At 43.8% G+C, this 24,424-nt stretch overlaps 1 protein-coding gene and 1 long non-coding RNA gene across 20 annotated transcripts in view; one reads left to right on the plus strand and one right to left on the minus strand.

The window, feature by feature from the left end:
* Positions 1-20,972, minus strand: part of LOC148680309 (uncharacterized) — a 42,100-nt gene extending 21,128 nt beyond the window's left edge. The window contains exon 1 of the long non-coding RNA XR_015942978.1: positions 20,948-20,972. This is a non-coding gene — a long non-coding RNA (uncharacterized LOC148680309). The remainder of the gene's footprint in view (positions 1-20,947) is intronic.
* The window catches only part of LOC137491075 (NLR family CARD domain-containing protein 3-like), a 78,115-nt gene that overhangs the window by 21,614 nt on the left and 32,077 nt on the right, over positions 1-24,424 (plus strand). For 15 of the 19 annotated variants that reach the window (XM_087248391.2, XM_087248395.2, XM_087248389.2 and 12 more), the window contains 6 exons: positions 154-248; positions 492-605; positions 4,306-4,419; positions 7,746-7,830; positions 20,615-20,810; positions 21,309-23,091. In XM_087248391.2, coding sequence (XP_087104517.1) covers positions 199-248; positions 492-605; positions 4,306-4,419; positions 7,746-7,830; positions 20,615-20,810; positions 21,309-23,091 — 2,342 coding nt within the window. In that variant the 5' untranslated portion in view covers positions 154-198. Of the gene's footprint in view, positions 1-153; positions 249-491; positions 606-4,305; positions 4,420-7,745; positions 7,831-17,027; positions 17,233-20,614; positions 20,811-21,308; positions 23,092-24,424 lie in introns of those variants that run through there. The other 4 variants (XM_087248399.1, XM_087248397.1, XM_087248398.1 and 1 more) reach the window with 1 other exon arrangement.

Below are 24,424 nucleotides of genomic sequence, written 5' to 3' on the forward strand. Positions count from 1 at the left end.
TGTTATTATAATCAAACGGATGATGCTGTGATTCTTCATTAGTTTAGTCGTGATGAGCTTCTGGATTTGAGTGTCTAAGCTGCTGATCTATTCCTGCATTCAGCTGAATTATGAAAGCTGATCAATGACTGGAGATCTGTGTTTGTTCATCAGTTTCTTCTAGAGTTTCTGCTGGAGATCAAACTCTTCAGGTCCATCATGGAGGACACACACACACCTGGAGATCTGGATTTATCTACAGGATGCAGGTATTAGTCCTACACTTGACATTTCATATGATTATTTTCTACAGGATATTATATTTACTTTCTGTTAGTTGTTTTTAATCTGTCTGAATATTTAACACACACAGTCAGCAGGTTTTTGTACAATTATCATGAAAAGTATCATGAAGTGCTGTTTAAACAGTGTTTTAATGATGAAATGTTGAGTAAATCTGGTGTGTTGATTCCAGTGTGTGCAGCGCTGAACTTTAATCTTCTCTGTTTTAGTTCAGTTCATCAGAAGAGAGCAGAAGCAGAGCCCAGCTGTGTGTCTATGAAGAGTGACGCGTCAATGGATCCACCATTATTTTTTAAGAGTGGAAACACAGGACCTGCTGTCAGGTAGATCATCTCTTTAATATCTGCAACTGATTGAGTATTTTCATAATAAATAAATCAGGTAATTAGTTTTGTGGATCTGTTAGGTTTCAGATGTTAGATGTTGTATCTGAGCTCTGCAGGATAGTAATTGAAGATCTCCACTTTACACTTCAGGCCACAATTGATGGTGTTAACAAACAAATCAGCGCTTTATTAATAGTTAGTGAGGTAGAAGGTGGGTTTAGGTTTTGGGTAGGATTAGGGATCCACAATAAGATCATACTGTATGACTACTAATGAGCAGTTCATATGTTCACATTACACAGATAATAAGCCGGTAGTTAATAGTATGAATTGTGAGCTAAACTAAAGTGTTCCCGATCTCCTGCCATAAAGGGCTTTTCCTGCACACTTTCCCCTGCTGTTTCTGTGCTGTACTAATCAGCCATTCCTCTGATCTAAGCCTGTTTTCTGTCATGACTGTCTGTGTCCACCAGATGCCACTGTAGTTCACCAGCACTGTCAGCGAACTACAGTGGTAAAAAAACTACATCCCACGTGCAATACACCCGGTATCACTTACACTGATTGGCCATTCACTGCTGTTCCCATTTCCTGTTGATTTCCTGGACTATTTATACAATCATTCACCCATTGTTTGGAACTGCGTCGTTTGTCTTTCTTGTCTTCATTATCTAGTAAGTCTTGTATAGCGGGTTTGTTATTTCCTGAGCCTTGTTCCTGTTCCTGATCCCGATTCCTGTCGTAGCTTCTTGTTTTGTTGTTTATTTGTTACTTTGTTATTTTGAACGCTGGACACCTTGTTTTTCTGTTTGCTGCATGATCTCTTAATAAAACTGCACCTGGATCCTTCACCTTTTCTTCCTGTTTCAACTACTAACCGTGACAGAACGATGCAGTTCATATGGATCCAGCAGGCGACGAGATCATGCTTCTAAAACAAGGTAACCGCTCCATAGAGCGTTACATAACAGAGTTTTTAGACCTGGCCCCGAGCAACACCTACAGTGATTTGCTTCTAATGATGTTTTTCCAAGGAGGACTTTTAGAACCAGTCCGATCCCAAATGCCATCATATGAGGAGGACTGGAACATCTATCGTTTCATTGAGCATGCACTATTGATTTCTGGCTCTCCTCTGTCTATCACCCTGGTGGAGGAGAACCCTCAGGATGGAGGCCTGAGGGGAAATCAACAACTAGATCTGTTTTCGGCGCCTGCTACATTATCTTCAGAAGGGAGGAGAAGAGCTAGATTAAAGCTGCGGGCTTTTCTGCATCGGGCTGTTCAAAGACCACCTTTTTCTGAGCCTCTTGAGAGACTTCTAGAACTTTGTGAAACCCCAGTGTCTGCTCCAGCCCCACAATGCCCGCCAGTGTCGGCTCCAGCCCCAGAGCATGCTCCTTCTTCTGCTGACAACGCCCTTCCTCTTACTCAGACGACCAGGTGGAGGCGTAGGAAGAGGACTGCCCATGCCCCAGAGTGCCCGCCAGTGTCGGCTCCAGCCCCAGAGCGCCCGCCAGTGTCGGCTCCAGCCCCAGAGCGCCCGCCAGTGTCGGCTCCAGCCCCAGAGCGCCCGCCAATGTCGGCTCCAGCCCCAGAGCGCCCGCCAGTGTCGGCTCCAGCCCCAAAGCGCCCGCCAGTGTCGGCTCCAGCCCCAGAGCGGCCGCCAGTGTCGGCTCCAGCCCCAGAGCGCCCACCAGTGTCGGCTCCAGCCCCAGAGCGCCCGCCAGTGTCGGCTCCAGCCCCAGAGTGCCCGCCAGTGTCGGCTCCAGCCCCAGAGTTCCCGCCAGTGTCGGCTCCAGCCCCAGAGCGTCCGCTAGTGTCGGCTCCAGCCCCAGAGTGCCTGCCAGTGTCGGCTCCAGCCCCAGAGCGCCCGCCAGTGTCGGCTCCAGCCCCAGAGCGCCCGCCAATGTCGGCTTCAGCCCCAGAGCGCCCGCCAGTGTCGGCTCCAGCCCCAGAGCGCCCGCCAGTGTCGGCTCCAGCCCCAGAGCGCCCGCCAGTGTCGGCTCCTGCCCCAGAGCGCCCGCCAGTGTCGGCTCCAGCCCCAGAGCACCCCGCCAGTGTCGGCTCCAGCCCCAGAGCGCCCGCCAGTGTCGGCTCCAGCCCCAGAGCGCCCGCCAGTGTCGGCTCCAGCCCCAGAGCGCCCGCCAGTGTCTGCTCCAGCCCCAGAGCGCCCGCCAGTGTCGGCTCCAGCCCCAGAGCGCCCGCCAGTGTCAGCTCCAGCCCCAGAGCTCCCGCCAGTGTCGGCTCCAGCCCCAGAGCGTCCGCCAGTGTCGGCTCCAGCCCCAGAGTGCCTGCCAGTGTCGGCTCCAGCCCCAGAGCGCCCGCCAGTGTCGGCTCCAGCCCCAAAGCGCCCACCTTGCCCTGCCAGAGCCACCCAGGCTCCTCGCCCAGCCAGCGATACCCCGGCTCCTCGTCCTGCTGGCACCACCGCGGCTCTTCGCCCTGCCGGCGCCACCCCGGCTCCTCGCCCTGCCGGCACCACCCAGGCTCCTCGCCCTCCCGGCGCCACTCAGGCTCCTGGCTCTGCCTGTGCCACCCAGACTTCTGGCTGTGCTGGCGCCACCCAGACTCTTTGCTCTGCTGGCTCCAGCCTGGCTCCTTGCCTTAACAACGCCATCCAGACGTCTTGCCCTGCCGGCTCCAGCCCAGCTCCCTGCTCTGCCGACCCCAGCCTGGCTCTTTGCTCTCCCGACCCCAGCCCCGCCAGCTCCAGTCTCGCTGCCTACAGCCCCGCCGGCTCCAGTCCGGCTGCCTCCAGCCCCGCCGGCTCCAGTACGGCTGCCTCTAGCCCCACCGGCTCCAGTCCTGCTGCCTCCAACCCCTACAGTTCCAGTCCAGTTGCCTCCAACCCTGCCGGCTCCAGTCCAGCTGCCTGCAGCCCCGCCGGTTCCAGTCCAGTTGCCTCAAACCCTGCCGGCTCCAGTCCAGCTGCCTGCTGTCCCGCCAGTTCCTGTCCAGTTGCCTCTCCAGCCGGCTCTCCACAAACCTCCTGCCTTGTGTCTCCTGCGGGATTGTCCCTGGGTCATCCCTCCCGTTCCTCCATGGTGGCTCTCCTCACTGCTTGGGACAGACCCAAGACTCAACTACTAACCGTGACAGTTTTCACTGAAGCGCAGTCATCATCATGTTGTGTTGGCCTCATAGATGCTGCCGATCAACACATTTGGTTTCTAGAATTGATATTTCTTAAGTTCTCCTGCTCATTCAGTCGTGATAGATGATGGTAAACGAACTTGTCTTGCTGTCCTTAAAGTCTGGACTGGAGCTCTGCAGACAAACCCCCAATGAGTGACCTTCTGAAGACTGAGTGATGAGGAGGAGGATAAGGGGAGCTGCTGGAGGCGGGAATAACAGTCAGATGACACAGTGCAGTTTATACTGCTGCTTATATAGTCATGTGATGATGATTGACACGCCTAAATGATTAAGCTCCTCCCACACCTACACTCTGGACTTCATTCAGTGATTTGATGATTAGTTTCAGCTCTAATCTGCTCTAATAGTGCTGCATTTCTGTTGGGATTTCTCTACTAGAAATGAGCCTTGATCTGTGTTTGCTGATATTTTCCACATTCAGACAGTTTCTGTTCAAATATAAAGAAAATTAATTTAAGGGTTTTTTGTAAATGAAGAATGATTAATATCAGGTTTGTGCAGTGTGTGCAGAGCTCAACTTTAATCTTCTCTGTTTTAGCTCAGTTCATCAGAAAACAGCAGACGCAGAACCCAGCTGTGTGTCTATGAAGAGTGACGCGTCTATGGATATACCAATGCAGTTTAAGAATGAAAACACACGACCTGCTGTCAGGTAGATGATCTCTACACACACACACATGATTACACTGCAGCATTTGTATTATCCTGTGTTTCTAGAAGATCAGAAAAACAAGTATTACATTTACAGGAGACTTCAAAACTAAATGTCCACACACTCACATCTGATCATTAGTACTAATAAAGCATTAATACTCAAACTGTTAGAGTTAGTAGAGTGAGTTTACAGGCTTTTACAATATTCAGCAAAGTGTGGGTGATCAAGAGATTTTAGTCAAGATGAATGAACAAGTTCTTAGAGACAAACACACCACATTTCACCTGATAAGTAATTATAGTCAAGAGAGATACTAATTTAAGACAAAACTGTATTCAAATCTTCTCTGATTATCTTAATCAAATCAATGTTACAAAGTTAAAGTGGTAAATGTTAAAGGGGATCAATATTACAGCGCTGTTACTGAAATCCTGAACTTTGAGAGCATACACTTGTATGATCTGGAGATTATCATCAGAAAGAAAAACTATATTCAGTCAGAAAGTGAGCTGACAGAGGACAGAAGCAGAGCAAACACAGTCATGGTGAAGCAGTGAAAGATTCAGACAGTAGAGATGGAGAGGATTATTATTTCTTATTGATGGCAAAACAGCTTACTAGTATAAGATCACAACAACCTACAGAACTACAGACAGCAGAATACAAGACTCAGAGGAACACGAGAACAGAAAAGTATACAGTAAAAGAAACAGCATTACCACGTTACACACTACAGCAGCTGAACAGGCAATGTAGGAGCTTTAGTCCTCATGCTTGTGCTTCCTCTAATTTTCATCTTAAAAGATTTAAATGTCTTCAGTGAGCATCCAGCATCATTGTGAATAAATAATATCAAATTAATGAAGTATTACATTTAATAAATGACAAACACTGTTTACAGCATTTTGAGTAGTAGACGTGATCAGTGTGTGGTGTTCAATGTGATCAGTGTGTGTCCTGTTTAAAGTGATCATTGTGTGATGTTTATAGTGATCAGCGTGTGATGTTTAAAGTGATCAGTGTGTGGTGTTTATAGTGATCAGTGTGTGGTGTTTAAAGTGATCAGTGTGTGATGTTTATAGTGATCAGCGTGTGATGTTTAAAGTGATCAGTGTGTGGTGTTTAAAGTGATCAGTGTGTGATGTTTAAAGTGATCAGTGTGTGGTGTTTATAGTGATCAGCGTGTGATGTTTAAAGTGATCAGTGTGTGGTGTTTAAAGTGATCAGTGTGTGGTGTTTAAAGTGATCAGTGTGTGATGTTTATAGTGATCAGCGTGTGATGTTTAAAGTGATCAGTGTGTGGTGTTTATAGTGATCAGCGTGTCATGTTTAAAGTGATCAGTGTGTGATGTTTAAAGTGATCAGTGTGTGATCAGTGTGTGATGTTTAAAGTGATCAGTGTGTGATGTTCATAGTGATCAGTTCGTGGTGTTTAATGTGATCAGTGTGTGTGATGTTTAAAGTGATCAGTGTGTGGTGTTTAAAGTGATCAGAGTGTGACGTCTAAAGTGATCAGCGTGTGATGTTTAAAGTGATCAATGTGTGGTGTTCATAGTGATCAGTTTGTGGTGTTTAATGTGATCAGTGTGTGTGATGTTTAAAGTGATCAGTGTGTGGTGTTTAAAGTGATCAGAGTGTGACGTCTAATGTGATCAGTGTGTGATGTTTATAGTGATCAGCGTGTGATGTTTAAAGTGATCAGTGTGTGTTGTTTAAAGTGATCAGTGTGTGATGTTCATAGTGATCAGTTTGTGGTGTTTAATGTGATCAGTGTGTGATGTTTATAGTGATCAGCGTGTGATGTTTAAAGTGATCAGTGTGTGATGTTCATAGTGATCAGTTTGTGGTGTTTAATGTGATCAGTGTGTGTGATGTTTAAAGTGATCAGTGTGTGGTGTTTAAAGTGATCAGTGTGTGGTGTTTAAAGTGATCAGTGTGTGTTGTTTAAAGTGATCAGTGTGTGGTGTTTAAAGTGATCAGTGTGTGTTGTTTAAAGTGATCAGTGTGTGGTGTTTACAGTGATCAGTGTGTGTTGTTTACAGTGATCAGTGTGTGGTGTTTAAAGTGATTAGTGTGTGGTGTTTAAAGTGATCAGCGTGTGGTGTTTAAAGTGATCAGCGTGTGATGTTTAAAATGATCAGTGTGTGGTGTTCATAGTGATCAGTTTGTGGTGTTTAAAATGATCAGTGTGTGCTGTTTAAAGTGATCAGTGTGTGATGTTTATAGTGATCAGCGTGTGATGTTTAAAGTGATCAGTGTGTGGTGTTCATAGTGATCAGTTTGTGGTGTTTAATGTGATCAGTGTGTGTGATGTTTACAGTTATCAGTGTGTGGTGTTTAAAATGATCAGTGTGTGCTGTTTAAAGTGATTAGTGTGTGGTGTTTAAAGTGATCAGTATGTGGTGTTTAATAATAGTAAAACAGTAAATAATATTAGACTAGATATTCTTATAATACTAGATACACTTATATACAGCTTTAAGTGACATTTAAAGGCTTAACTAACTTTCTCCAGAAGAAAAAAATTATATCAGACATGCTGTGAAAATTTCCTTACTCTGTTAATTTGAGAAATATATATATATATATATATATATATATATATATATATATATATATATATATATATATATATATATATATATATATATATATATATATAAAATAAAAAATAATCAAGGTGGGGGGGGGCTAATAGTTCTGACTTCAACTGTATATAATCATTTGGCAGGCGGGCGTTTTCATCTACATTGACTTATAGTAGATACAAATAAATAAAAAATACAATTACAGAGTGAGCAAAAATATGTCTTGTTTAGTCTAATGCAGTAGGCTACAGCATGTGTTTTTATATAGACATAGTCTATAAATTAAGTAATAAAAAATGTAAAATAAAAGTAAATAGAGTTGCTGCATCATGTCTTACTGGGTCAATGTTTTTAAATAACAAAAAGCAAACCAAAATATCTAATATATGGAATAGAAGTAGAAATATTGTGTGCAGAAATTTTAAGCTTATTGAGGATTCATTATTTTATTCATTAATAAATTGTCTGGTAGTCTACATGGTACAATATCTAATACAATAGAGTACTATATTAGCAGTCAGAGAATTACATGAAAATGGTAGAGAAGTGGTGACAATAGCAGCAGAGGTGACCTGAGATTGAAAAAATTCCCGGCCTGAATTATTGTCCCAGTCCGCCCCTGCTGTCTCCTCATTATGAGCACTATAGCACATGTAATATTTACAGTGTTTGTAAGATATATCTGTATCTGTTTACCTCTAAATGTATTACTACAGTAGTTTTATCTGTTAACAGTGATGAATATGAGTCAGCAGCTTCAGGAGACGAGACTCACAGGAGACACAAGAGCTTCACAGACAATCTCCAGTGGATCTTCCAGGTAGGAAAACTTATTTAGACTTATTAACTCCACGGAGATAACTCAATGGTACTAACTAAAACCCTGACCTAACTAAAAGTGTCTACAAAATGAATAATCTTAATAGTCTGTGCTGCTTTGGTTTTTCATATATTAAAATAATATTTCTTGGTCATTCAGAGGTCTCTCAGTAATTTACAGGCACTTCAAGAGTTCCCACTTAGATATGCTTGGCATTAAAAGCAGGTTTGGCAAGCTGTCCCGAGAGAGAACCCTGAGCTTGGAGATATATGAGCCCAGTGCTCCCGCCTGGTCAATAAGCATATCAGGGGATCCGAGATCAGGTAGGTCTCGATAGCTCCCCAAAATGCTTTTAACTCGGGACAGCAGGCGAGTTTTTCGAAGAATTTCCCCCCAAAAGCTAGAAAGTTTTTACTATATCCGGCTGCTGGATATAGTGATTAAGGAAGGGAAAGAAGAGTAGGGAGCTCCAGTTGAAGCAAAGTTTGAAACAGAATCCTGCAGGAGCCTGAGCGAGGTTGGGGGGGAGGCTAGTGAAGGGGGCCATAAGGGGTGGGTGGGGTTGGCTCATTAAGAGTCAAAATATGCTTGAGGAACACTCCAGATAGAGATAGAGCAGGGAAGTGGCAGCGCTATATATAAATATATATGAATATATATGAGAGTATATATATATATATATAGTAGACTTCTGTAAGTCAGAATAGGTGCTGCGGGAGTTATGCCTAGTTCACACTTAAGGATTTTAAGCCTGATTTGAGCCCGATTTGGAAGTTAACGAGCTCGCCGACAGATCGGGCTGTGATCGGGAAGAAATCTGCGGGTGCTCGGTGCTCGCCGCTCTTTATGTGTGAACGACTGAACAACGCATCAACGAGGCTCGCTGACGCGTCGCCGACACCTCGCAGACGGAAATCCAACATTATGCATGCTAAATATTCCAGAGCAGTCGGCCGACTCAACCCCACGTGTGGTCAGATGTAGTGACAAGCTGCAGCCAATGAGAGAGCATATCAGCATGAGCTGAATGCCTGTGTGTTCAGGAGCTCAGCAGAAACATCTGTGATTGGTCAGAATGGGCATCGGTGCACTCGCTTCATTCTGCGTTAGCACAGACATGAGAGTAGGATATATTAACAGTGGAACTAGAATTCTGTAACTATTAGAATTACCATACTGCTCATTCTGACTCTCATATAAAACGCCATATAGTCACAACATATTTACAATTAAAGCTTCTATTGAGATATTAAAATTAAGCTTTGAATGTCTGGCATCATATTTAATGACACCATTAACCTAAAATATAATCTTTTTTTGGTAATACAGCTTATAAATATGTAGTTAAGATACTAAAACACTTAAAGGTCTTGGCTTTCATTTTCACTTTCAAACAGGAGCTATTTCGCTGCACAGAATCTGAAAAATATCTGAAGTAAATTGATGTTTTTGCCATCAGAAAGTTTTGTTTATCTTAGCAGGAAGTTGCTAGGCAAGAAAATGCACACATATTTAAAGTCACAGCGAAAAGTATCAGACATGCATGCCGTCATTTTGACCAATATGGTAATTCAAGGCAGAAATGCTCAGTTCTTTACTGTTTTGTAATAAATAAAATAACAATGTCAGAAAGAAATACACTGATAGTAAGAAAACGGCAGGGTGTTATAAATATGTTAGTTTTATTTCAAAGAGTTATAAAATTACAAAAATTAAAAACTCTCTGTGTATCTCTCCACTGGAACCTTGCAGATGAGTGATTAATCCGCTGATGCATCAGCTGATTTGACGATGTTTTGAAAAATGCTTTCTCCAAAGCTTGCTACGCTGTCAGGGATGTAATCAGCACACAAGCAGCCAATAGTGTTCAGCTTTTTCTGACGACTCCTTCCTCAAAATTTCATTGGCTGTGGTTTGGTAGCTTGAATGAGCTGATGGGGAATGAGTTGTTGTCAGATTATGTAGTGTGTGACCCCCCTCTTGTGGATCATTCACAGAGTGTTGCGTAGTGTGAACACCACAGAGATTAAAAGACACAAAGTCAAGTCATGTAGTGTGAACAGCACAGCGATCTGCTGATGTTTAAAATCCTGTAGTGTGAACTAGGCTTTAGGGGCTGCATTTCTTATTTATTGCCATCTCCAGCAGAAATCAGGAAGTGAGGGTGAGTGGCAAGTTTGGCGAGACTCTTGCGTGAGTCGATTATCAAGGAACACTCCTACTGGAGATAGAGCAGGGAGTGACAGCGGTCTATATAAATATATATCTATAAACAAAAAATCCACTGGGTGACACTCAGGGGTGTTAGGGGGGGCAGGATTCGGGAAATGGGAGGGGGCGGTGAAAACTCCTGCAGAAATGGCCGGGGGTGGCGGGGTGACAAGGGGGCTTGGAGGGAACTCAGATTAGCTATGTGACTGAGGGATAAACCTGAGAGTAACTCAGGCTAGTAGGAAAGAAAGAAGAAGGTAAGATGGCTGGGTCATGCTCTCGCCCTTGTGTGAATGTGGCTTGGTGTCTGGCGAGAGTCATCTGGCCTTCTTTTGAAGTGCCTTTGGCTAAGACGTGTGTCTTGAAGGCATCAGGGGACCATCTTCCTAAAGTCTGTAATAGGGCTCGGCGGAGCGACTCTGCTGTTGCAGAGGTGCAGTGATAGTCAGTAATGGAGCATTATGAGTGCTAAATATTGTCAATGGTGATATGAAGACTAAATAAAGAGGGGCTCAGCTGGAGTGCCATTGCAGAGGTGCTGTGGGTGAATGTAACTTGGCGGGGCGTCTCTACTGTTGCAGAGGTGCATTGGTAGTCAGTATATGTAATATTGTTCGTTGTTGTTGAGGGAAGAAGAAGACAGGGTCGGCGATTCAGGTAAGCAAATGCTTTTATTAATTGCAAACGCCACCACACATGTAGCAGTGAGTGTGTGTGTATATGTGTGTTCTCTCTCTCCTCCCGGCTGCTCCTTCTCTTCTCCTTAAGAAGGGTGTCTCTCCGGCTCAATCACTAGAATAAACAGGTGTTATTTATTATTTCTGATTGGCCTGCTGATTAGCCGCCGGGCTCTGAGCGTGCTCTCCCCCCTCATTGGGTGTTTGATCATGCTTACCTCTCCACATACCCCCACCGCCCGCCTCAGGCCGGGGAGCCGTCCGGCCTGCAGCCCTCCCCCCCCCGCCCTGGAGAGGAAGTCGGCTACAGCCATCTGCACCCCCGGTCTGTGGATCACCTTGAATTTAAAAGGCTGTAATGCTAGATACCAACGGGTGATCCGCGCGTTGGTATCCTTCATACGGTGGAGCCACTGGAGAGGAGCATGATCTGAACAGAGGACGAATTCCCTGCCCAGGAGGTAATAACGAAGAGTGAGAACGGCCCACCTTATCGCCAAACACTCCTTCTCTATGGTGCTGTACTTAGCCTCACTCTTACTGAGTTTGCGGCTAATGTACAGCACCGGCCGTTCCGCTCCTGCCACCTCCTGGGAGAGAACCGCCCCCAGACCCCGATCGGATGCGTCCGTCTGTAAAATAAAGGGGAGAGCAAAATCAGGAGCGTGCAATAGCGGCCCCCCGCAAAGTATAGATTTTACCTTTGAGAAGGCCTGTTGGCACTGCTCCGACCATTGGACGGTATCCGGTCCCTCCTTTTTAGTGAGATCGGTCAATGAGCTGACAAGGGCCGAATAATTAGGGACAAAACGCCTATAATATCCTGCCAGCCCCAAAAACTGTCTCACCTCCTTTTTGGTCTTAGGTCTCGGACAGGTTGCAATAGCTGCAGTCTTATCAATTTGGGGCTGCACCTGCCCGTGACCTAAGTGGAAGCCCAGATACCTTACCTCCACTCGCCCAATTGCGCACTTCCGGGGGTTGGCCGTGAGCCCGGCCCGTCTCAGCGCTGACAATACCGCCCTCAAATGTTGCATATGCCGCTGCCAGTCATTACTGTAAATGATGATGTCATCTTAATAAGCAGCGGCATATGCTGCGTGAGGGCCGAGTATTTTATCCATCAGGCGCTGAAACGTCGCCGGTGCCCCAAACAGCCCGAACGGAAGCGTCACAAATTGGTGTAATCCGAACGGCGTAGTGAAGGCTGTTTTTTCGCGGGATATTGGAGATAAGGGGATCTGCCAATATCCCTTCGTTAAATCCAATGTCGAGTAATACCGAGCAGCACCTAACCGGTCGAGCAACTCGTCAATACGCGGCATTGGATAGGCGTCGAATTTCGACACAGCATTGACTTTTCTATAATCCACACAGAACCGGACCGAGCCGTCCGTCTTAGGTACCAAGACAATCGGGCTGGCCCAGTCGCTGTGGGATTCTTCTACTACTCCCATTTTCAACATATTACTCAATTCTTCCTGAATCACTTTTTTCTTGTGTTCAGGCAGGCGATACGGCCGGGTCCTAACGACCACGCCCGGTTCGGTCTCGATGTGGTGCTGAATTAAATTAGTTCGACCGGGTAGGGGTGAGAACACGTCAGAATACTCTCGTTGAAGGTGTCGGATATCGATGAGCTGGCTAGCCGAGAGATGATCGCCCCCGGTGACCACAGCGCCCGGCCGCTGTCGGCCGGTGCTCTCTGGCCCCAGGTCATCCTCATTTGTAACCAGCGTAGCCAGCATCACCTCCTCCGGCTCCCTCCACTGTTTTAACAGATTAATATGATATATTTGACGTGAACCAGCCCTATCCGAACGAACTACCTCATAATCGAGATCGCTGACTCGTCGTGTGACCACAAACGGCCCTTGCCACTTGGCGAGTAATTTAGAGCTGGAAGTGGGTAGCAGTACAAGTACTTTATCTCCCTGTGAAAATTTACGGAGTTTAGTGCCCTTATCATATCGCCGGCGTTGGTCATCCTGGGCCTTAAGCAAATTCTCTGTAGAGAGCCGCCCCAGTGTGTGGAGTTTTGCTCTAAGGTCCAGAATATATTGAATTTCATTTTTACTATTAGAAGGCTCGTCCTCCCAAGCCTCTCTAACAACATCCAAAACCCCTCTGGGCTGTCTGCCATAGAGAAGCTCGAAGGGGGAAAACCCCGTGGAGGCTTGGGGAACCTCCCGCACAGCGAATAATAAGGGCTCCAACCACTTATCCCAATTTTTCGCGTCCTCGTGAACGAATTTACGGATCATTGATTTAAGCGTGCGATTAAATCTTTCCACCAGCCCGTCTGTTTGTGGGTGATAGACGCTGGTGCGAACAGATTTAATGCCCAATAATCCGTAAAGCTCGCGCATCGTGCGTGACATGAACGCGGTGCCTTGATCAGTGAGAATCTCCTTGGGGATTCCCACACGGGAGATGAGGCGAAACAGCGCCTCCGCAACGCTCTTTGCTGAGATATTACGGAGCGCGACTGCTTCCGGGTATCGGGTTGCATAATCCACCAGAACTAATGCAAACCGGTGCCCGCGTGCGGATCGCTCTTATGGCCCGATGAGATCCATACCAATTCTCTCGAAGGGGATCTCCATAATCGGTAAAGGGCGCAACGGCGCTTTTGGGGTGGCCGGTGGATTTACCAGCTGACATTCACTGCACGCAGCGCACCATCTGCTGACGTCACCGTGAATGCCCGGCCAAAAGAATCGGGTCATGAGGCGATTTAGTGTGGCCGCCTGACCTAAATGTCCGGCCATAGGATTAGAATGAGCCGCCTGAAAAAGCATTTCCCGGCGGCTCTTTGGTACTAATAACTGGGTTGTATTTTCTTTTGTCTGAGTGTCTTGGGTCACTCGATACACCCTATCATTAATAACCGCAAAATACGGATAGGAGAGGGGTCGATCCGGCTGGAGGATTTTCCCATCAATAACCTGCACTCTTTCGAGTGCATGTTTTAGTGTATCATCACGCGACTGCTCAAGGGGAAAGTCTTTACACCGGGAAATTCCCAGCCCTTCCCCTGAGTCAGCGCGTGACGTCACTGCTTGGGATTCCCCCAGCTGAGCGTCACGTCCCCTATCCAGCGATTTCTTCTTCCAAGAAGCACCCGCACATAAAACTCCCAATAATCTATTAAATCCAGGCCAATTAGTTCCCAGAATTAGCGGGTGTTTGAGGTGCGGGTTAACTGCCACCTCTACTCTATGCTTTTTCCCCCGGAATTGAATGTCTATTGCCGTTAGCGGGTAGTGAATTATATCCCCGTGCACACACCTTACCCTTACCGTGCGGCTCATATCCAATGCCGGGTCTTGAAGCAGGCTTTGGTGGATGGAGGTCTGGTTACACCCCGAATCCACCAAAGCTTGATACGTACCCCCTTTCATACTCACAGGTATCTGGTATAGCCCGTCGCGACCGGGGGCGATGACTGGCGCGGCGGGTACGCGGATCAACGCACTCACCTCCTTTGCGGAGCAACTTTTTAGTGCGCTATCCTCGCGCCCGCGGCGCCAATGCATCGGCCCAGACCTTCCCACTATACCCCCGGGGCCAGCAGGACCAACCGATTGAACCGGAGAGAGACCTGACGCTGTTTTAGAAGCAGCCAGGGGTCGAAACTCCACCCCTCCGTCCTGATAGGCGCAACCCTTCAGCGAGACCGGCTGCGGACCCGCCTTTGCGCACTGCTGTCTGGGTGCTGGTGTGGGCGGTCTCCGCACTCTGGGCCTGGGAACAGGACGGGAGAGAGAGAGAGACAGAGAAAGAGGGGGAGAAGAGAGAGAGGTTATCTCGCCGACCCTGGACCTCGCCACCAGGTGATCCTCCGCCAGCTGGATGGCCATTTCCAGATCGTTCGGCCGGTGGCACTGGACCCACTCCGATGTTCGGGAGGGGAGGCGGGCGATGAACTGCTCCAGCACCACGGCATCCATCAGCTGGGCTGTAGTTCGGCCATCCTGCACCAGCCATCTGCGGCAGGCGTCACGGAGCTGCTGAGCGAACACAAAGGGCCGGCCGTTTTCCTCCAGCTCCATGGAGCGAAAGCGCTGACGTTGCTCTTCCGGGTTGCGGCCGGCCCGCTGGATAATGGCTCGCTTTAGGTGAGCGTACACCAGGAGATTCCGAGCCGGTAGCTGCTGTGCGGCGATCTGTGCTTCTCCCGACAGCAGCGGGATGACTCGTACCGGCCACTCGGCCCGCGGCCAGCCACACGCCTCCGCTAACCTCTCGAAGAGGTCCAAAAACACTTCCGGATCGTCCTCCGGTGCCATCTTCTGTAGCGAGATGGGAGGGTGGGCGGCAGATGTCGGAGCGGGCCGGATCTCCTGGTTCAGCAGACTCCGGATTAGCTCGCGGTCCTCCCGCTGGGCCTCTACGAGGACTTGGAAGCGTCGTTCCAGATTTTCCCTCAGCTCCACCAGCGCATGATGTTGTTGTTGGTGGAGGACCGTGAGCGCCTGGATGACTTCCGCACATGGATCGGTAGACGGAGTAACCATTCTGGCAGCGAAGTTTCTTCTTCTTCCCGGGTTTCGGCACCACTGTAATATTGTTCGTTGTTGTTGAGGGAAGAAGAAGACAGGGTCGGCGATTCAGGTAAGCAAATGCTTTTATTAATTGCAAACGCCACCACACATGTAGCAGTGAGTGTGTGTGTATATGTGTGTTCTCTCTCTCCTCCCGGCTGCTCCTTCTCTTCTCCTTAAGAAGGGTGTCTCTCCGGCTCAATCACTAGAATAAACAGGTGTTATTTATTATTTCTGATTGGCCTGCTGTTTAGCCGCCGGGCTCTGAGCATGCTCTCCCCCCTCATTGGGTGTTTGATCATGCTTACCTCTCCACAGTATATTATATTAATGCATGTTCCCGTAAGAATATAAAACCCTGTCGTTAGTGATATGTAAAGGTGAAAGTGAATAGGGGTTTGGCTAGAGCGTCACTGCATTGCGCTATAGGGGTGTGTAGCTCAGCTAAGTGTCTCTGCGGCTGCAGAGGTGCAATGGGTCAGTATGGAGGCAATGTGTGCTCCTGCATAAGCATATACTGCTGTATTTTTGCAGGGAAGTGTGATTATAATAGTATTGGAAGTGTAGTCAAAATGTATATATATAATGCCCTTGTGTAAATAATCTGTTTACTTAAAAAGAAGGGGAGTTCTTCATCATGCAAGTTAGATCAGCTATGATAGGGTGTAATGAGGGATGAAATTTGATGTTAGTTCAGAACATCTCAAACCAAAGTCTAGTGTGAATATGTCGTCCAGGGTGTGGGCTGTATGAGTGGAAATGTGTCTTTGTGAAAAGTGAAAATGCATTTGGAATGGATGTAGAGTGTGATGGGTTGAATGAGGGCAGTTTCAGGAGCCGGCAGACGTGAACTCTTAAATGAGAAAACAACAGAGAGTCAGAAATTAAATCATTACAACATAGCACATATACAGCAGACTTAGTTAATTGTTTTAGCCATTTGTGCAAGGTGTCTTTATAAGGGGATAAACAACTGTAAACGGAAGCGCCTTTGTTAATGCATGTTACGATAACTTTGACGTCACAATGTGCAAGGGTTGTAGAAGTGGGCCTTTGTCCCCCTGCGGGGTGGCAAATAGATGGAGAGCTGAGGGTATGGGGCGTGTCTTGGCTGGTGATCCAGGAAGTTCCTCTTGGAGAGCAGGTGTGATGATAGTGGAGTTTAAACTTCTTACTGATATGAAGTTGTTTAAAAGCGAATGTATCTAACACAGTCGATGTATGAAAAGTTACTCCATTGCCAGAAATGTCCTCCTCTTGTTTGTAGCAGCAAAGCAGGAAATAGTTTCTTTGCAGTTTCACATCTCACAGACTTGTCATATAAACCTGTCTATGACACTCGTGTGTATTGATAAGTGAGTCACTATTGGCATATTACAAAAGAGGTAATGCTTGATGTTTAGGATTTTTTTTATTATATTTTTTTAAAATAAATAATTATTATTAATAAAATGTAAATATATCAACTGCCAACATCAAACTTGAAAAACGATGTTGCCACTTAGTAGGAACTGTATGAATGTAATGTTTATCATGGCTTTAACTCAATCCATGATATTTGACATGTCTGGAATCTTTAAATGATCTGATTCATTCACAGAGTCTTTGCACTCAGTCCATTCATGAAACTGCAAGAGGGAAGGCGGGACCATCTCAGGTTTGCAAAGCTCATTGGATGGTGAAACTTCTCCTTTCAGCTATTGGCTCCTTGGAGTATCAGTCAGAGTTTGGAGTGCAAAGGTCGGCGGCCATTTTGTAGATCAAATCGCAACGGTGTTTATGCTTGAAAGACGGGCTCCATTCGCTCCAGCAGCTGATTTGGATAACACTGCACTTCCATGGATGTTTATCAACGTATGAATGTTTTGTGGACTAATGTTTAGGAATTAGATTGACTGGTCATTTACATTCAAACTACTTCAGCTGTCAGAATGTTATGGATCTGCTGACAAGCGGGAGGCTGAGAGGTGAGTTCTTCGTTTAAATCATTCCATTTCACGCTGGTCTCTCCAGACGTCCCTTTAATGCATGCGCTTTACCGAAAGTAGACCGCTTGATCAGTGGGAGTTCGGCTTCATTGCGGTGGCTTGGATCGCCAGCGTTATGAGTTTTAGTCGGAGTTATGACTTGTGTGGGGCAGTTGAAGTAGAAGTTGTCTTACGGGGATTCAGTCTCGATTGCTTGTGAGGTGGCGGCAGGAGTTTTGAGGAGGGCGGAGTTCTGGCTGGAGGAGGAGGAGTAGTAGTAGTAGTAGTAGTAGTAGTAGTAGTAGTAGTAGTAGTAGTTGTTGTTGTTGTTGTTGTTGTTGTTGTTGTTGTTGTTGTTGTTGTTGTTGTTGTTGTTGTTGTTGTTGTTGGTGGTGGTGGTGGTGGTGGTGGTGGTTTGTTTGTGCTTCCCTGTCAAAAGGTTAAATGATGCTGAAGCGTAGGTTAAATGCTGGAGCGTTTGTAGCAGGAAACATTCTTCCAAAACGAAGATAGAGCAGTAAGGAGAAAATGATCCATTTATAGTGAGCTGGGAACGCTCTGATTGGATTGCTACTGATTACGGATGAGTGGCCAGCAGTGCTCAATCATATCACGTGCTCCTCTCAAAATTAGTTTATGAAACTTCACATATGAGACGGTTTTGGGTAATTTTTGACTCAATGTTTCATATTTCAACCAGTTTTACTCAGAATAGCTGGATCTTGTCTGACATCGGCCTGTTTTATAAAATATACATTACAAATATCTGGATATGACAACTGCATCTATTGACAAACAACATGCAACATACCAAACTAAAATCCTGTGCTTGGTTAGCTAATAAGAACAGTTGAGAGCAGAGATGCCCAAGCTAGCGTCCACGGGCCAAAGTTGGTGTATGGTAACCTTTGATCTGTCACGTCATCCCATCTAAGAGAGGGTTTGTTGGGGAGGGGAGGGGAGGGGTGATGCCTTTAAAACACATTATCATTTCAAATTTAACGTAACCTTTCATTTGTTTTTGTTTTTTTTGTTAAATTACAAAAAAACTGAGATAAAACGTCATCGGTGAGCAGATGAAGAGAAAGGCTGGTGCAGCTTGACTAGTGGATTTGGCTGTAAACTCTATTTATTTTTTTAGCTCACATAAGCACAGTAACGTCTCCCCTCAACTGTAAATCTTTCCTATACAGACAGTGATAATCCAGATGAGAATTTCTTTTACAGAAATCAGCTAAAGCTGATAAATCATCCACAAACCTTCTCCAAACACGTTCATATTGCCTTGACATTAGATTTGCTCTGCTGGTCTTTAAACTCCTGCTGAAATGAGCTATGTGTTTGTCTCTGTCCAATGACAGTGCACGTTTTATTTACAAGCTAATGAGGGTTTACCTCGACTTGAGACAAAGGGCTCTAATTTGACGGTCCATGCGCAGAGCGCAAAACGCAGGGCGCAAACGCTTTCAGGGCGTGTCAGAACGCATTTTTGCTAATTTTAGGACGGGAAAATCCACTTTGCGCCGTGGCGCATGGTCTAAAAGGGTTGAGTTTATTTTCTTAATGAGTTATAGGTGTGTTTTGAGAATAAACCAATCAGAGTCTCATCTCCCATTACCTTTAAGAGCCAGCTGCGTCGCGCCATAAGCGCATTTTGACGTAAAGTAAGTTCACTTTCGCTTTTGCTCTCGGGGATAGGGAAACCTTTACGCACAGACATCAATTAGCCTATAAATGATTAATTTTGTTTGTTAAGCGCAAAGATTTGTTTCAAAACTATTTCTAAATTCAGTTCTAATTTCCAGCAAACGAATAAATGAACAATAATTACAAAGTTTGGTCAAAATACTGAGTTATTTCCAAATACACCTGCTGTGCTCCATATGGTCTAAAACCTGCAGGTGGACAAATCTAAGCTTGTTTTAAATAAAACAAATATCAATATGGATATAATAAATAATACTGCTAATAATAATAACTTTATACAAAAGCAAATTGAATGAACTGAAAAAGCCTCCCGAGATGAAGAAAGTATGAAGGCAGTGGTTTTTATATTCATGTAGGCTACAAATTAATATGTTTTGTAATATTTTAATCATTTATATTTATATCCTATATATATATATATATATATATATATATATATATATATATATATATATATATATATATATATATATATATATATATCCTTAATGTATTATATCTTTTTCATATGTAAAGATGTTTTTTGCGTATTGGTCTGCATCTTGTGTGTAGTGTGTAAGCCAGGCACACTTTGAGCAAGACAACTGACCGACTTTGTTCTGGTCTCAAGAACAGACTATTTACAGTTTCTCAAAATAGCAACGCGCCAAAACACACCTGCTTTTTTAGACCAGAACGCCTATGGGCGCACATTTGAGCACAAATGCATTTGCTATTTAAACAGTGTGGCGCAACACCTCAAAATGACCCTTGTGCTGAGCTGAAAGTAGCAAAAGACAATTGCGCCGCGCCTTGCGCCGTATTGCACCGGTTGTATGATAGGGCCCAAAAGCTGATTGGTGGCTCCCACTTGTGGACTGTCCAATTACATTTTTGTAACTTAATTATTTATTTTCAACTCGGGAAAAGCATTTGACAAAAGAAAAAGAAAAGCAAGTGGCAAACAGATAGAGAAAAGCATTAGTCAAATGACATTTAAAAAAGCTGTTAAAAAGGGCATTTAAATGCATTTGAATTATTTATTAATACACATTTTTATTGTTTAATCAATCAGCATTTTAAAATGATCACATAAAATGATTTATTTTTTGTACATTTAAATATATGTAGAAGTGCATTGTTTTATCGCTTTATTAAATGACATTTAAAATCACAGTTTAAATAAACACATTTATTTATTTCAATTTATTTGTCTATTTAAATTGTGATTTATTTATGAATTTATAAATTAATAATTTGATTCTTCATTTTATTTCTAACGGGCTCTCCTGTTCCTCTATACCTAAAGCCACTGTTCAGATATTTATATAATATGTATTTCAGACATTTATCAGGTATTTGACCTCAAACTCCTCCTTAAACATCTCGCCCAAAGCTTTCTTTTGTTGAGTTTTGCTGCGATTTCTAACTGGTGTAGCTGTGAAATATCTGAAATCATTCAGCGTATTGATATGCAAATGCAATGCACTCAAAACCTGCCTGGATCTACTTTAGCTGAGTATTTATCTAAAAAAATAGCATTGAATGTCTATCAGCTAATCAGAATCATGCAGTTTAACAGACTCATATGATTATGCATTATAATGTATTTTTAGTTATTGGGTTTGTGGATGTACAGCTGTGTGGAAATGAATTATTTAATTAAATATTGATCATTTCTTTTCTTCAATCATAGAATCTTGAGAGCAAAATGATCAAATTTCTGAAGAATGAACTGGGAAACTTTAAGAACATCTTACAAGATGAAAACAGACAAAAGTTTGTGAAGGACTTTAATGAGAACAGAAGCAGAATCACAGAAGCAGCTCTTGATCTCACACTCTTCTTCCTGAGAGAGATGAAGCAAGATCAAGCTGCTGATATTCTCCAGGGTAAGAGACTCATTGCATTTTTAGCCCATCATTCAGTCTTTTTTTAATTTTTTCAGTCTATTTATTTACTTGTGTACATTTATATTTATTCATTTTTTTTTTACTTAATTTCAGTAACATTGATGACTTATATGAACGTGTTCATGATTTATTTACAGTGCAGTTTGTAAAGTCTTATTTTCTGTCCTTTAGTAGATCTGTTATATAAGAGACTTGTGCTTTGTTTACCAATTAAGTGGATCTAATTGGATTTGTATTGTAAACATGAAATATTATAATTTTATTAATTAGAAAGGTGTTATTTTTTTTATTTCATATGTTAAGATTTAATTTTTACTCCCAAAGTTTTGATATTCACAAAATCATTCTGCAGTAATCTGCAGATTTTTTACTAAATGTCTGAAAGTTGTGTCTGGCCCTACTCATGGCGATCTGTCAGACTGTCACTTACAAATAAGTCAAGACTAAATCTCTCTGTTTCTTTGCTCCTGTGTTTAGATGAGCTGTTCTTCCTTAATCAGCTTAAATGTAGCCTGAAGAAGAAATGTCAAAGTGTGTTTGAAGGAATTGCTCAGCAAGGAGGCTCCACACTTCTGAATAACATCTACACAGATCTCTATATCACTCAGGGTGCGAGTGAACAGGTCAACACTGAACATGAGATCAGACAGATTGAAGCTGCTTCCAGACGTCATCAGTCACTAGAGATACAGGTTGAATGCAAACTTTTGTTTGAAGCAGCTGAACAAGACGAGCAGATCAGAACTGTCCTGACAAAAGGAGTTGCTGGCATCGGGAAATCAGTCTCTGTGCAAAAGTTTGTTTTGGATTGGGCTGAAGGGAAAGAAAATCAAGACATCAGCTTCATTTTTCCTCTTCCATTCAGAGAGATGAACTTAAAGGAGAAAGAAAGACAAAGTTTAAAAGACCTCATAACTCAGTTTTTCCCAGAGACTAAAGGACTGGACCTTACAAGAAGCACACGATTCAAAGTCCTGTTAATCCTTGATGGATTGGATGAATGTCGTCTTCCTCTGAACTTTGCTGGTAATGAGACGTGTTGTGATGTATCTTCAGCAGTCTCTCTGGATGTTCTCCTGACGAACCTCATCAAGGGAAATCTGCTTCCTTCTGCTCTCATCTGGATCACCAGCAGACCAGCAGCTGCCAGTAAGATTCCTGCTGACTGTATCGACCGGCTGACAGAGATACGAGGATTCAATGAAGCCCAAAAGGAGGAGTACTTCAGAAAGAGACTCACAGATCAGAATCAGGCCATAGAAATCATTGATCACATTAAACAGTCAAGGAGTCTCTTTATTATGTGCCACATCCCAGTCTTCTGCTGGATTTCAGCCACTGTTCTCCAGAACATACTGAAACTGAAACACAGAGCTCATGCTGAAACACTGCAGGAATCTCCCAAGACTCTGACACAGATGTACACACACTTTCTCCGCTTTCAGATCCAGCAGAGCAGAAGAAAGTATGATGGAGAAAACACAGCAGATGTCTCCTGGGATCCAAAGCTCATCCTTTCACTGGGGAAACTGGCCTTCCAGCAGCTGGAAAGAAACAATGTGATCTTCTATGAGAGCGATCTGAAAGACTGTGGCATTGACGTCTATAAGGCATCGGTGTACTCAGGCATGTGTTCCCAGATCTTTAAGGAGGAGACGGGAATCATTCTTGGTACCATGTACTGCTTTCTTCACTTGAGCATTCAAGAGTTCATTGCAGCGCTTTATCAACATCTGATTCTAGACAGAGACAAGAAGAAGCATGGATTGTTTTTTATAAAGAAAAGTAGAAATAAAGGCATAACAGATTTGCTGAAGACTGCAGTGGACAAGGCTCTGGAAAGTGAGAATGGACATCTGGACCTTTACCTTCGCTTCCTTCTCGGTCTGTCACTCCAGTCGAATCGACAACTCTTACGAGGCCTGTTGACACAGCAGGATGACAGAGACCAGAGTAAAGAGGAAATAATTGCCTACATCAAGCAGAAACTTGCAGGAAATCTGTCTCCAGAGAGATCCATCAATCTGTTCTACTGTCTGAATGAACTGAACGACCAAACTCTGCTGAAAGAGATTCAGTCTCACCTCTGTAGTGGAAGTCTGTCATCTGCTCGCCTTTCACCTGCCCAGTGGTCTGCTCTGGTCTTTGTGTTGTTGACCTCAGAGGAGGAGCTGGAGGAGTTTGAGCTTCAGAAATTCCAGAGATCAGACGATTGTCTCATCAGACTATCAGCAGTCATCAAATCCTCCAAAAGAGCTCTGTAAGTCAACGTCCTTCTTTTTTCATCTGTAGAAGTAGAAGTCCATCTATTAGCCCAATGAGGAAACTAACAGCATGGTCAAAGGTTTAATGCATGTCAGCCTTTTCTAGTGCTTCTGAAAAGAATTTTGTTATTTTATTATAATTTATTTATATTTGTTTTTAGCTCAGAATTTAATCTGACTCTGATTTTAAGTGACTGTCAAATTTAACCTGTATTTCTAATTGTAAGAACGAATCACATTCATCATTTATGACTCAATGTTGAGTTTTGATCTATATCTGTTCCCATACTCCTCAGTTATAAGTTCATTAAATGTTTGGGAGAAATATCTAAGTAACAGCGCTATGCAAGTAAACTACATTGTCTAATAGCGGAAATTGCACACAAGTCAGCTATAAAATGATACAGCACCTTAAAAGTCCTTTTTGGTAAGAGTGGAATGATCACACTGATGTTTCCTCCATTCTGTCTATTTTGACTCATATCTATGCTGATAATTATAAGGTAACAATGACACAGACACACACACACACATACACACTCATACACTATGGCCAGTTGTGTTTGCTCAGTTCACCTATACCATATGTCTTCGCACTATGGGGGAAACTAGAGCTGGGACTCAAACCAGTGACCTTCTTGTTGTTAAGCGAAAGTTTTAACCACTAAACCACTGTGCCGCCCTCTTCTTTATTATATATTCTTCTAATATATTATATATTCTAAAGTTTTAATGTTAAATATAATCCATACACAAAGAAATTGACAGAGTTGAAGACCAGGGGGTATTCTAGAAAGCTGTGTCAATTTACCATCTGCTAAACCCTGAACTCTCGGTTGATTTACCCAAAACCTGCTTACCTCGAGTATGTCGGTTCCAAAACAGCTGATAAGAGTTAGTTAAATCAACCTCCTGAAGATAACCGCAGGTTAATGTGCGCCCACGGTACACACCTGAAGTCACTTTAATAAATTTTCAATAAAAGAAAGAAATATAAGATAAGAAATAAATAAGAACAGAAAAAGTAAAGAATAACAAAATGCATTAGTTCATTAAATTACACATGCCGCCCTCCCGTTTATTGTAATAAAAAAATTAACTTATCTTTAACATCCTTTTTGAGTATGTTGTGTAACCATTCATGCATTTAATTTTCCTGGCATTAGTTTCTTAAGGCCACAAAACAAATGTGTATTGACTAGTATATAAGGCTTATAGAAATTGTAATCCTTCTGGAGCTAGAAGAGCTCTATACAAAGTCAAAATTAAACACAGAAACATTCTCTGAAAATGTTATATTTGATAACTGGAGCTGTATTAAACACTCTA

Source organism: Danio rerio, chromosome 4 (genome assembly GCF_052040795.2).
Source record: "Danio rerio strain M-AB ecotype USA chromosome 4, GRCz13ab, whole genome shotgun sequence".
Lineage (NCBI taxonomy): Eukaryota > Metazoa > Chordata > Actinopteri > Cypriniformes > Danionidae > Danio > Danio rerio.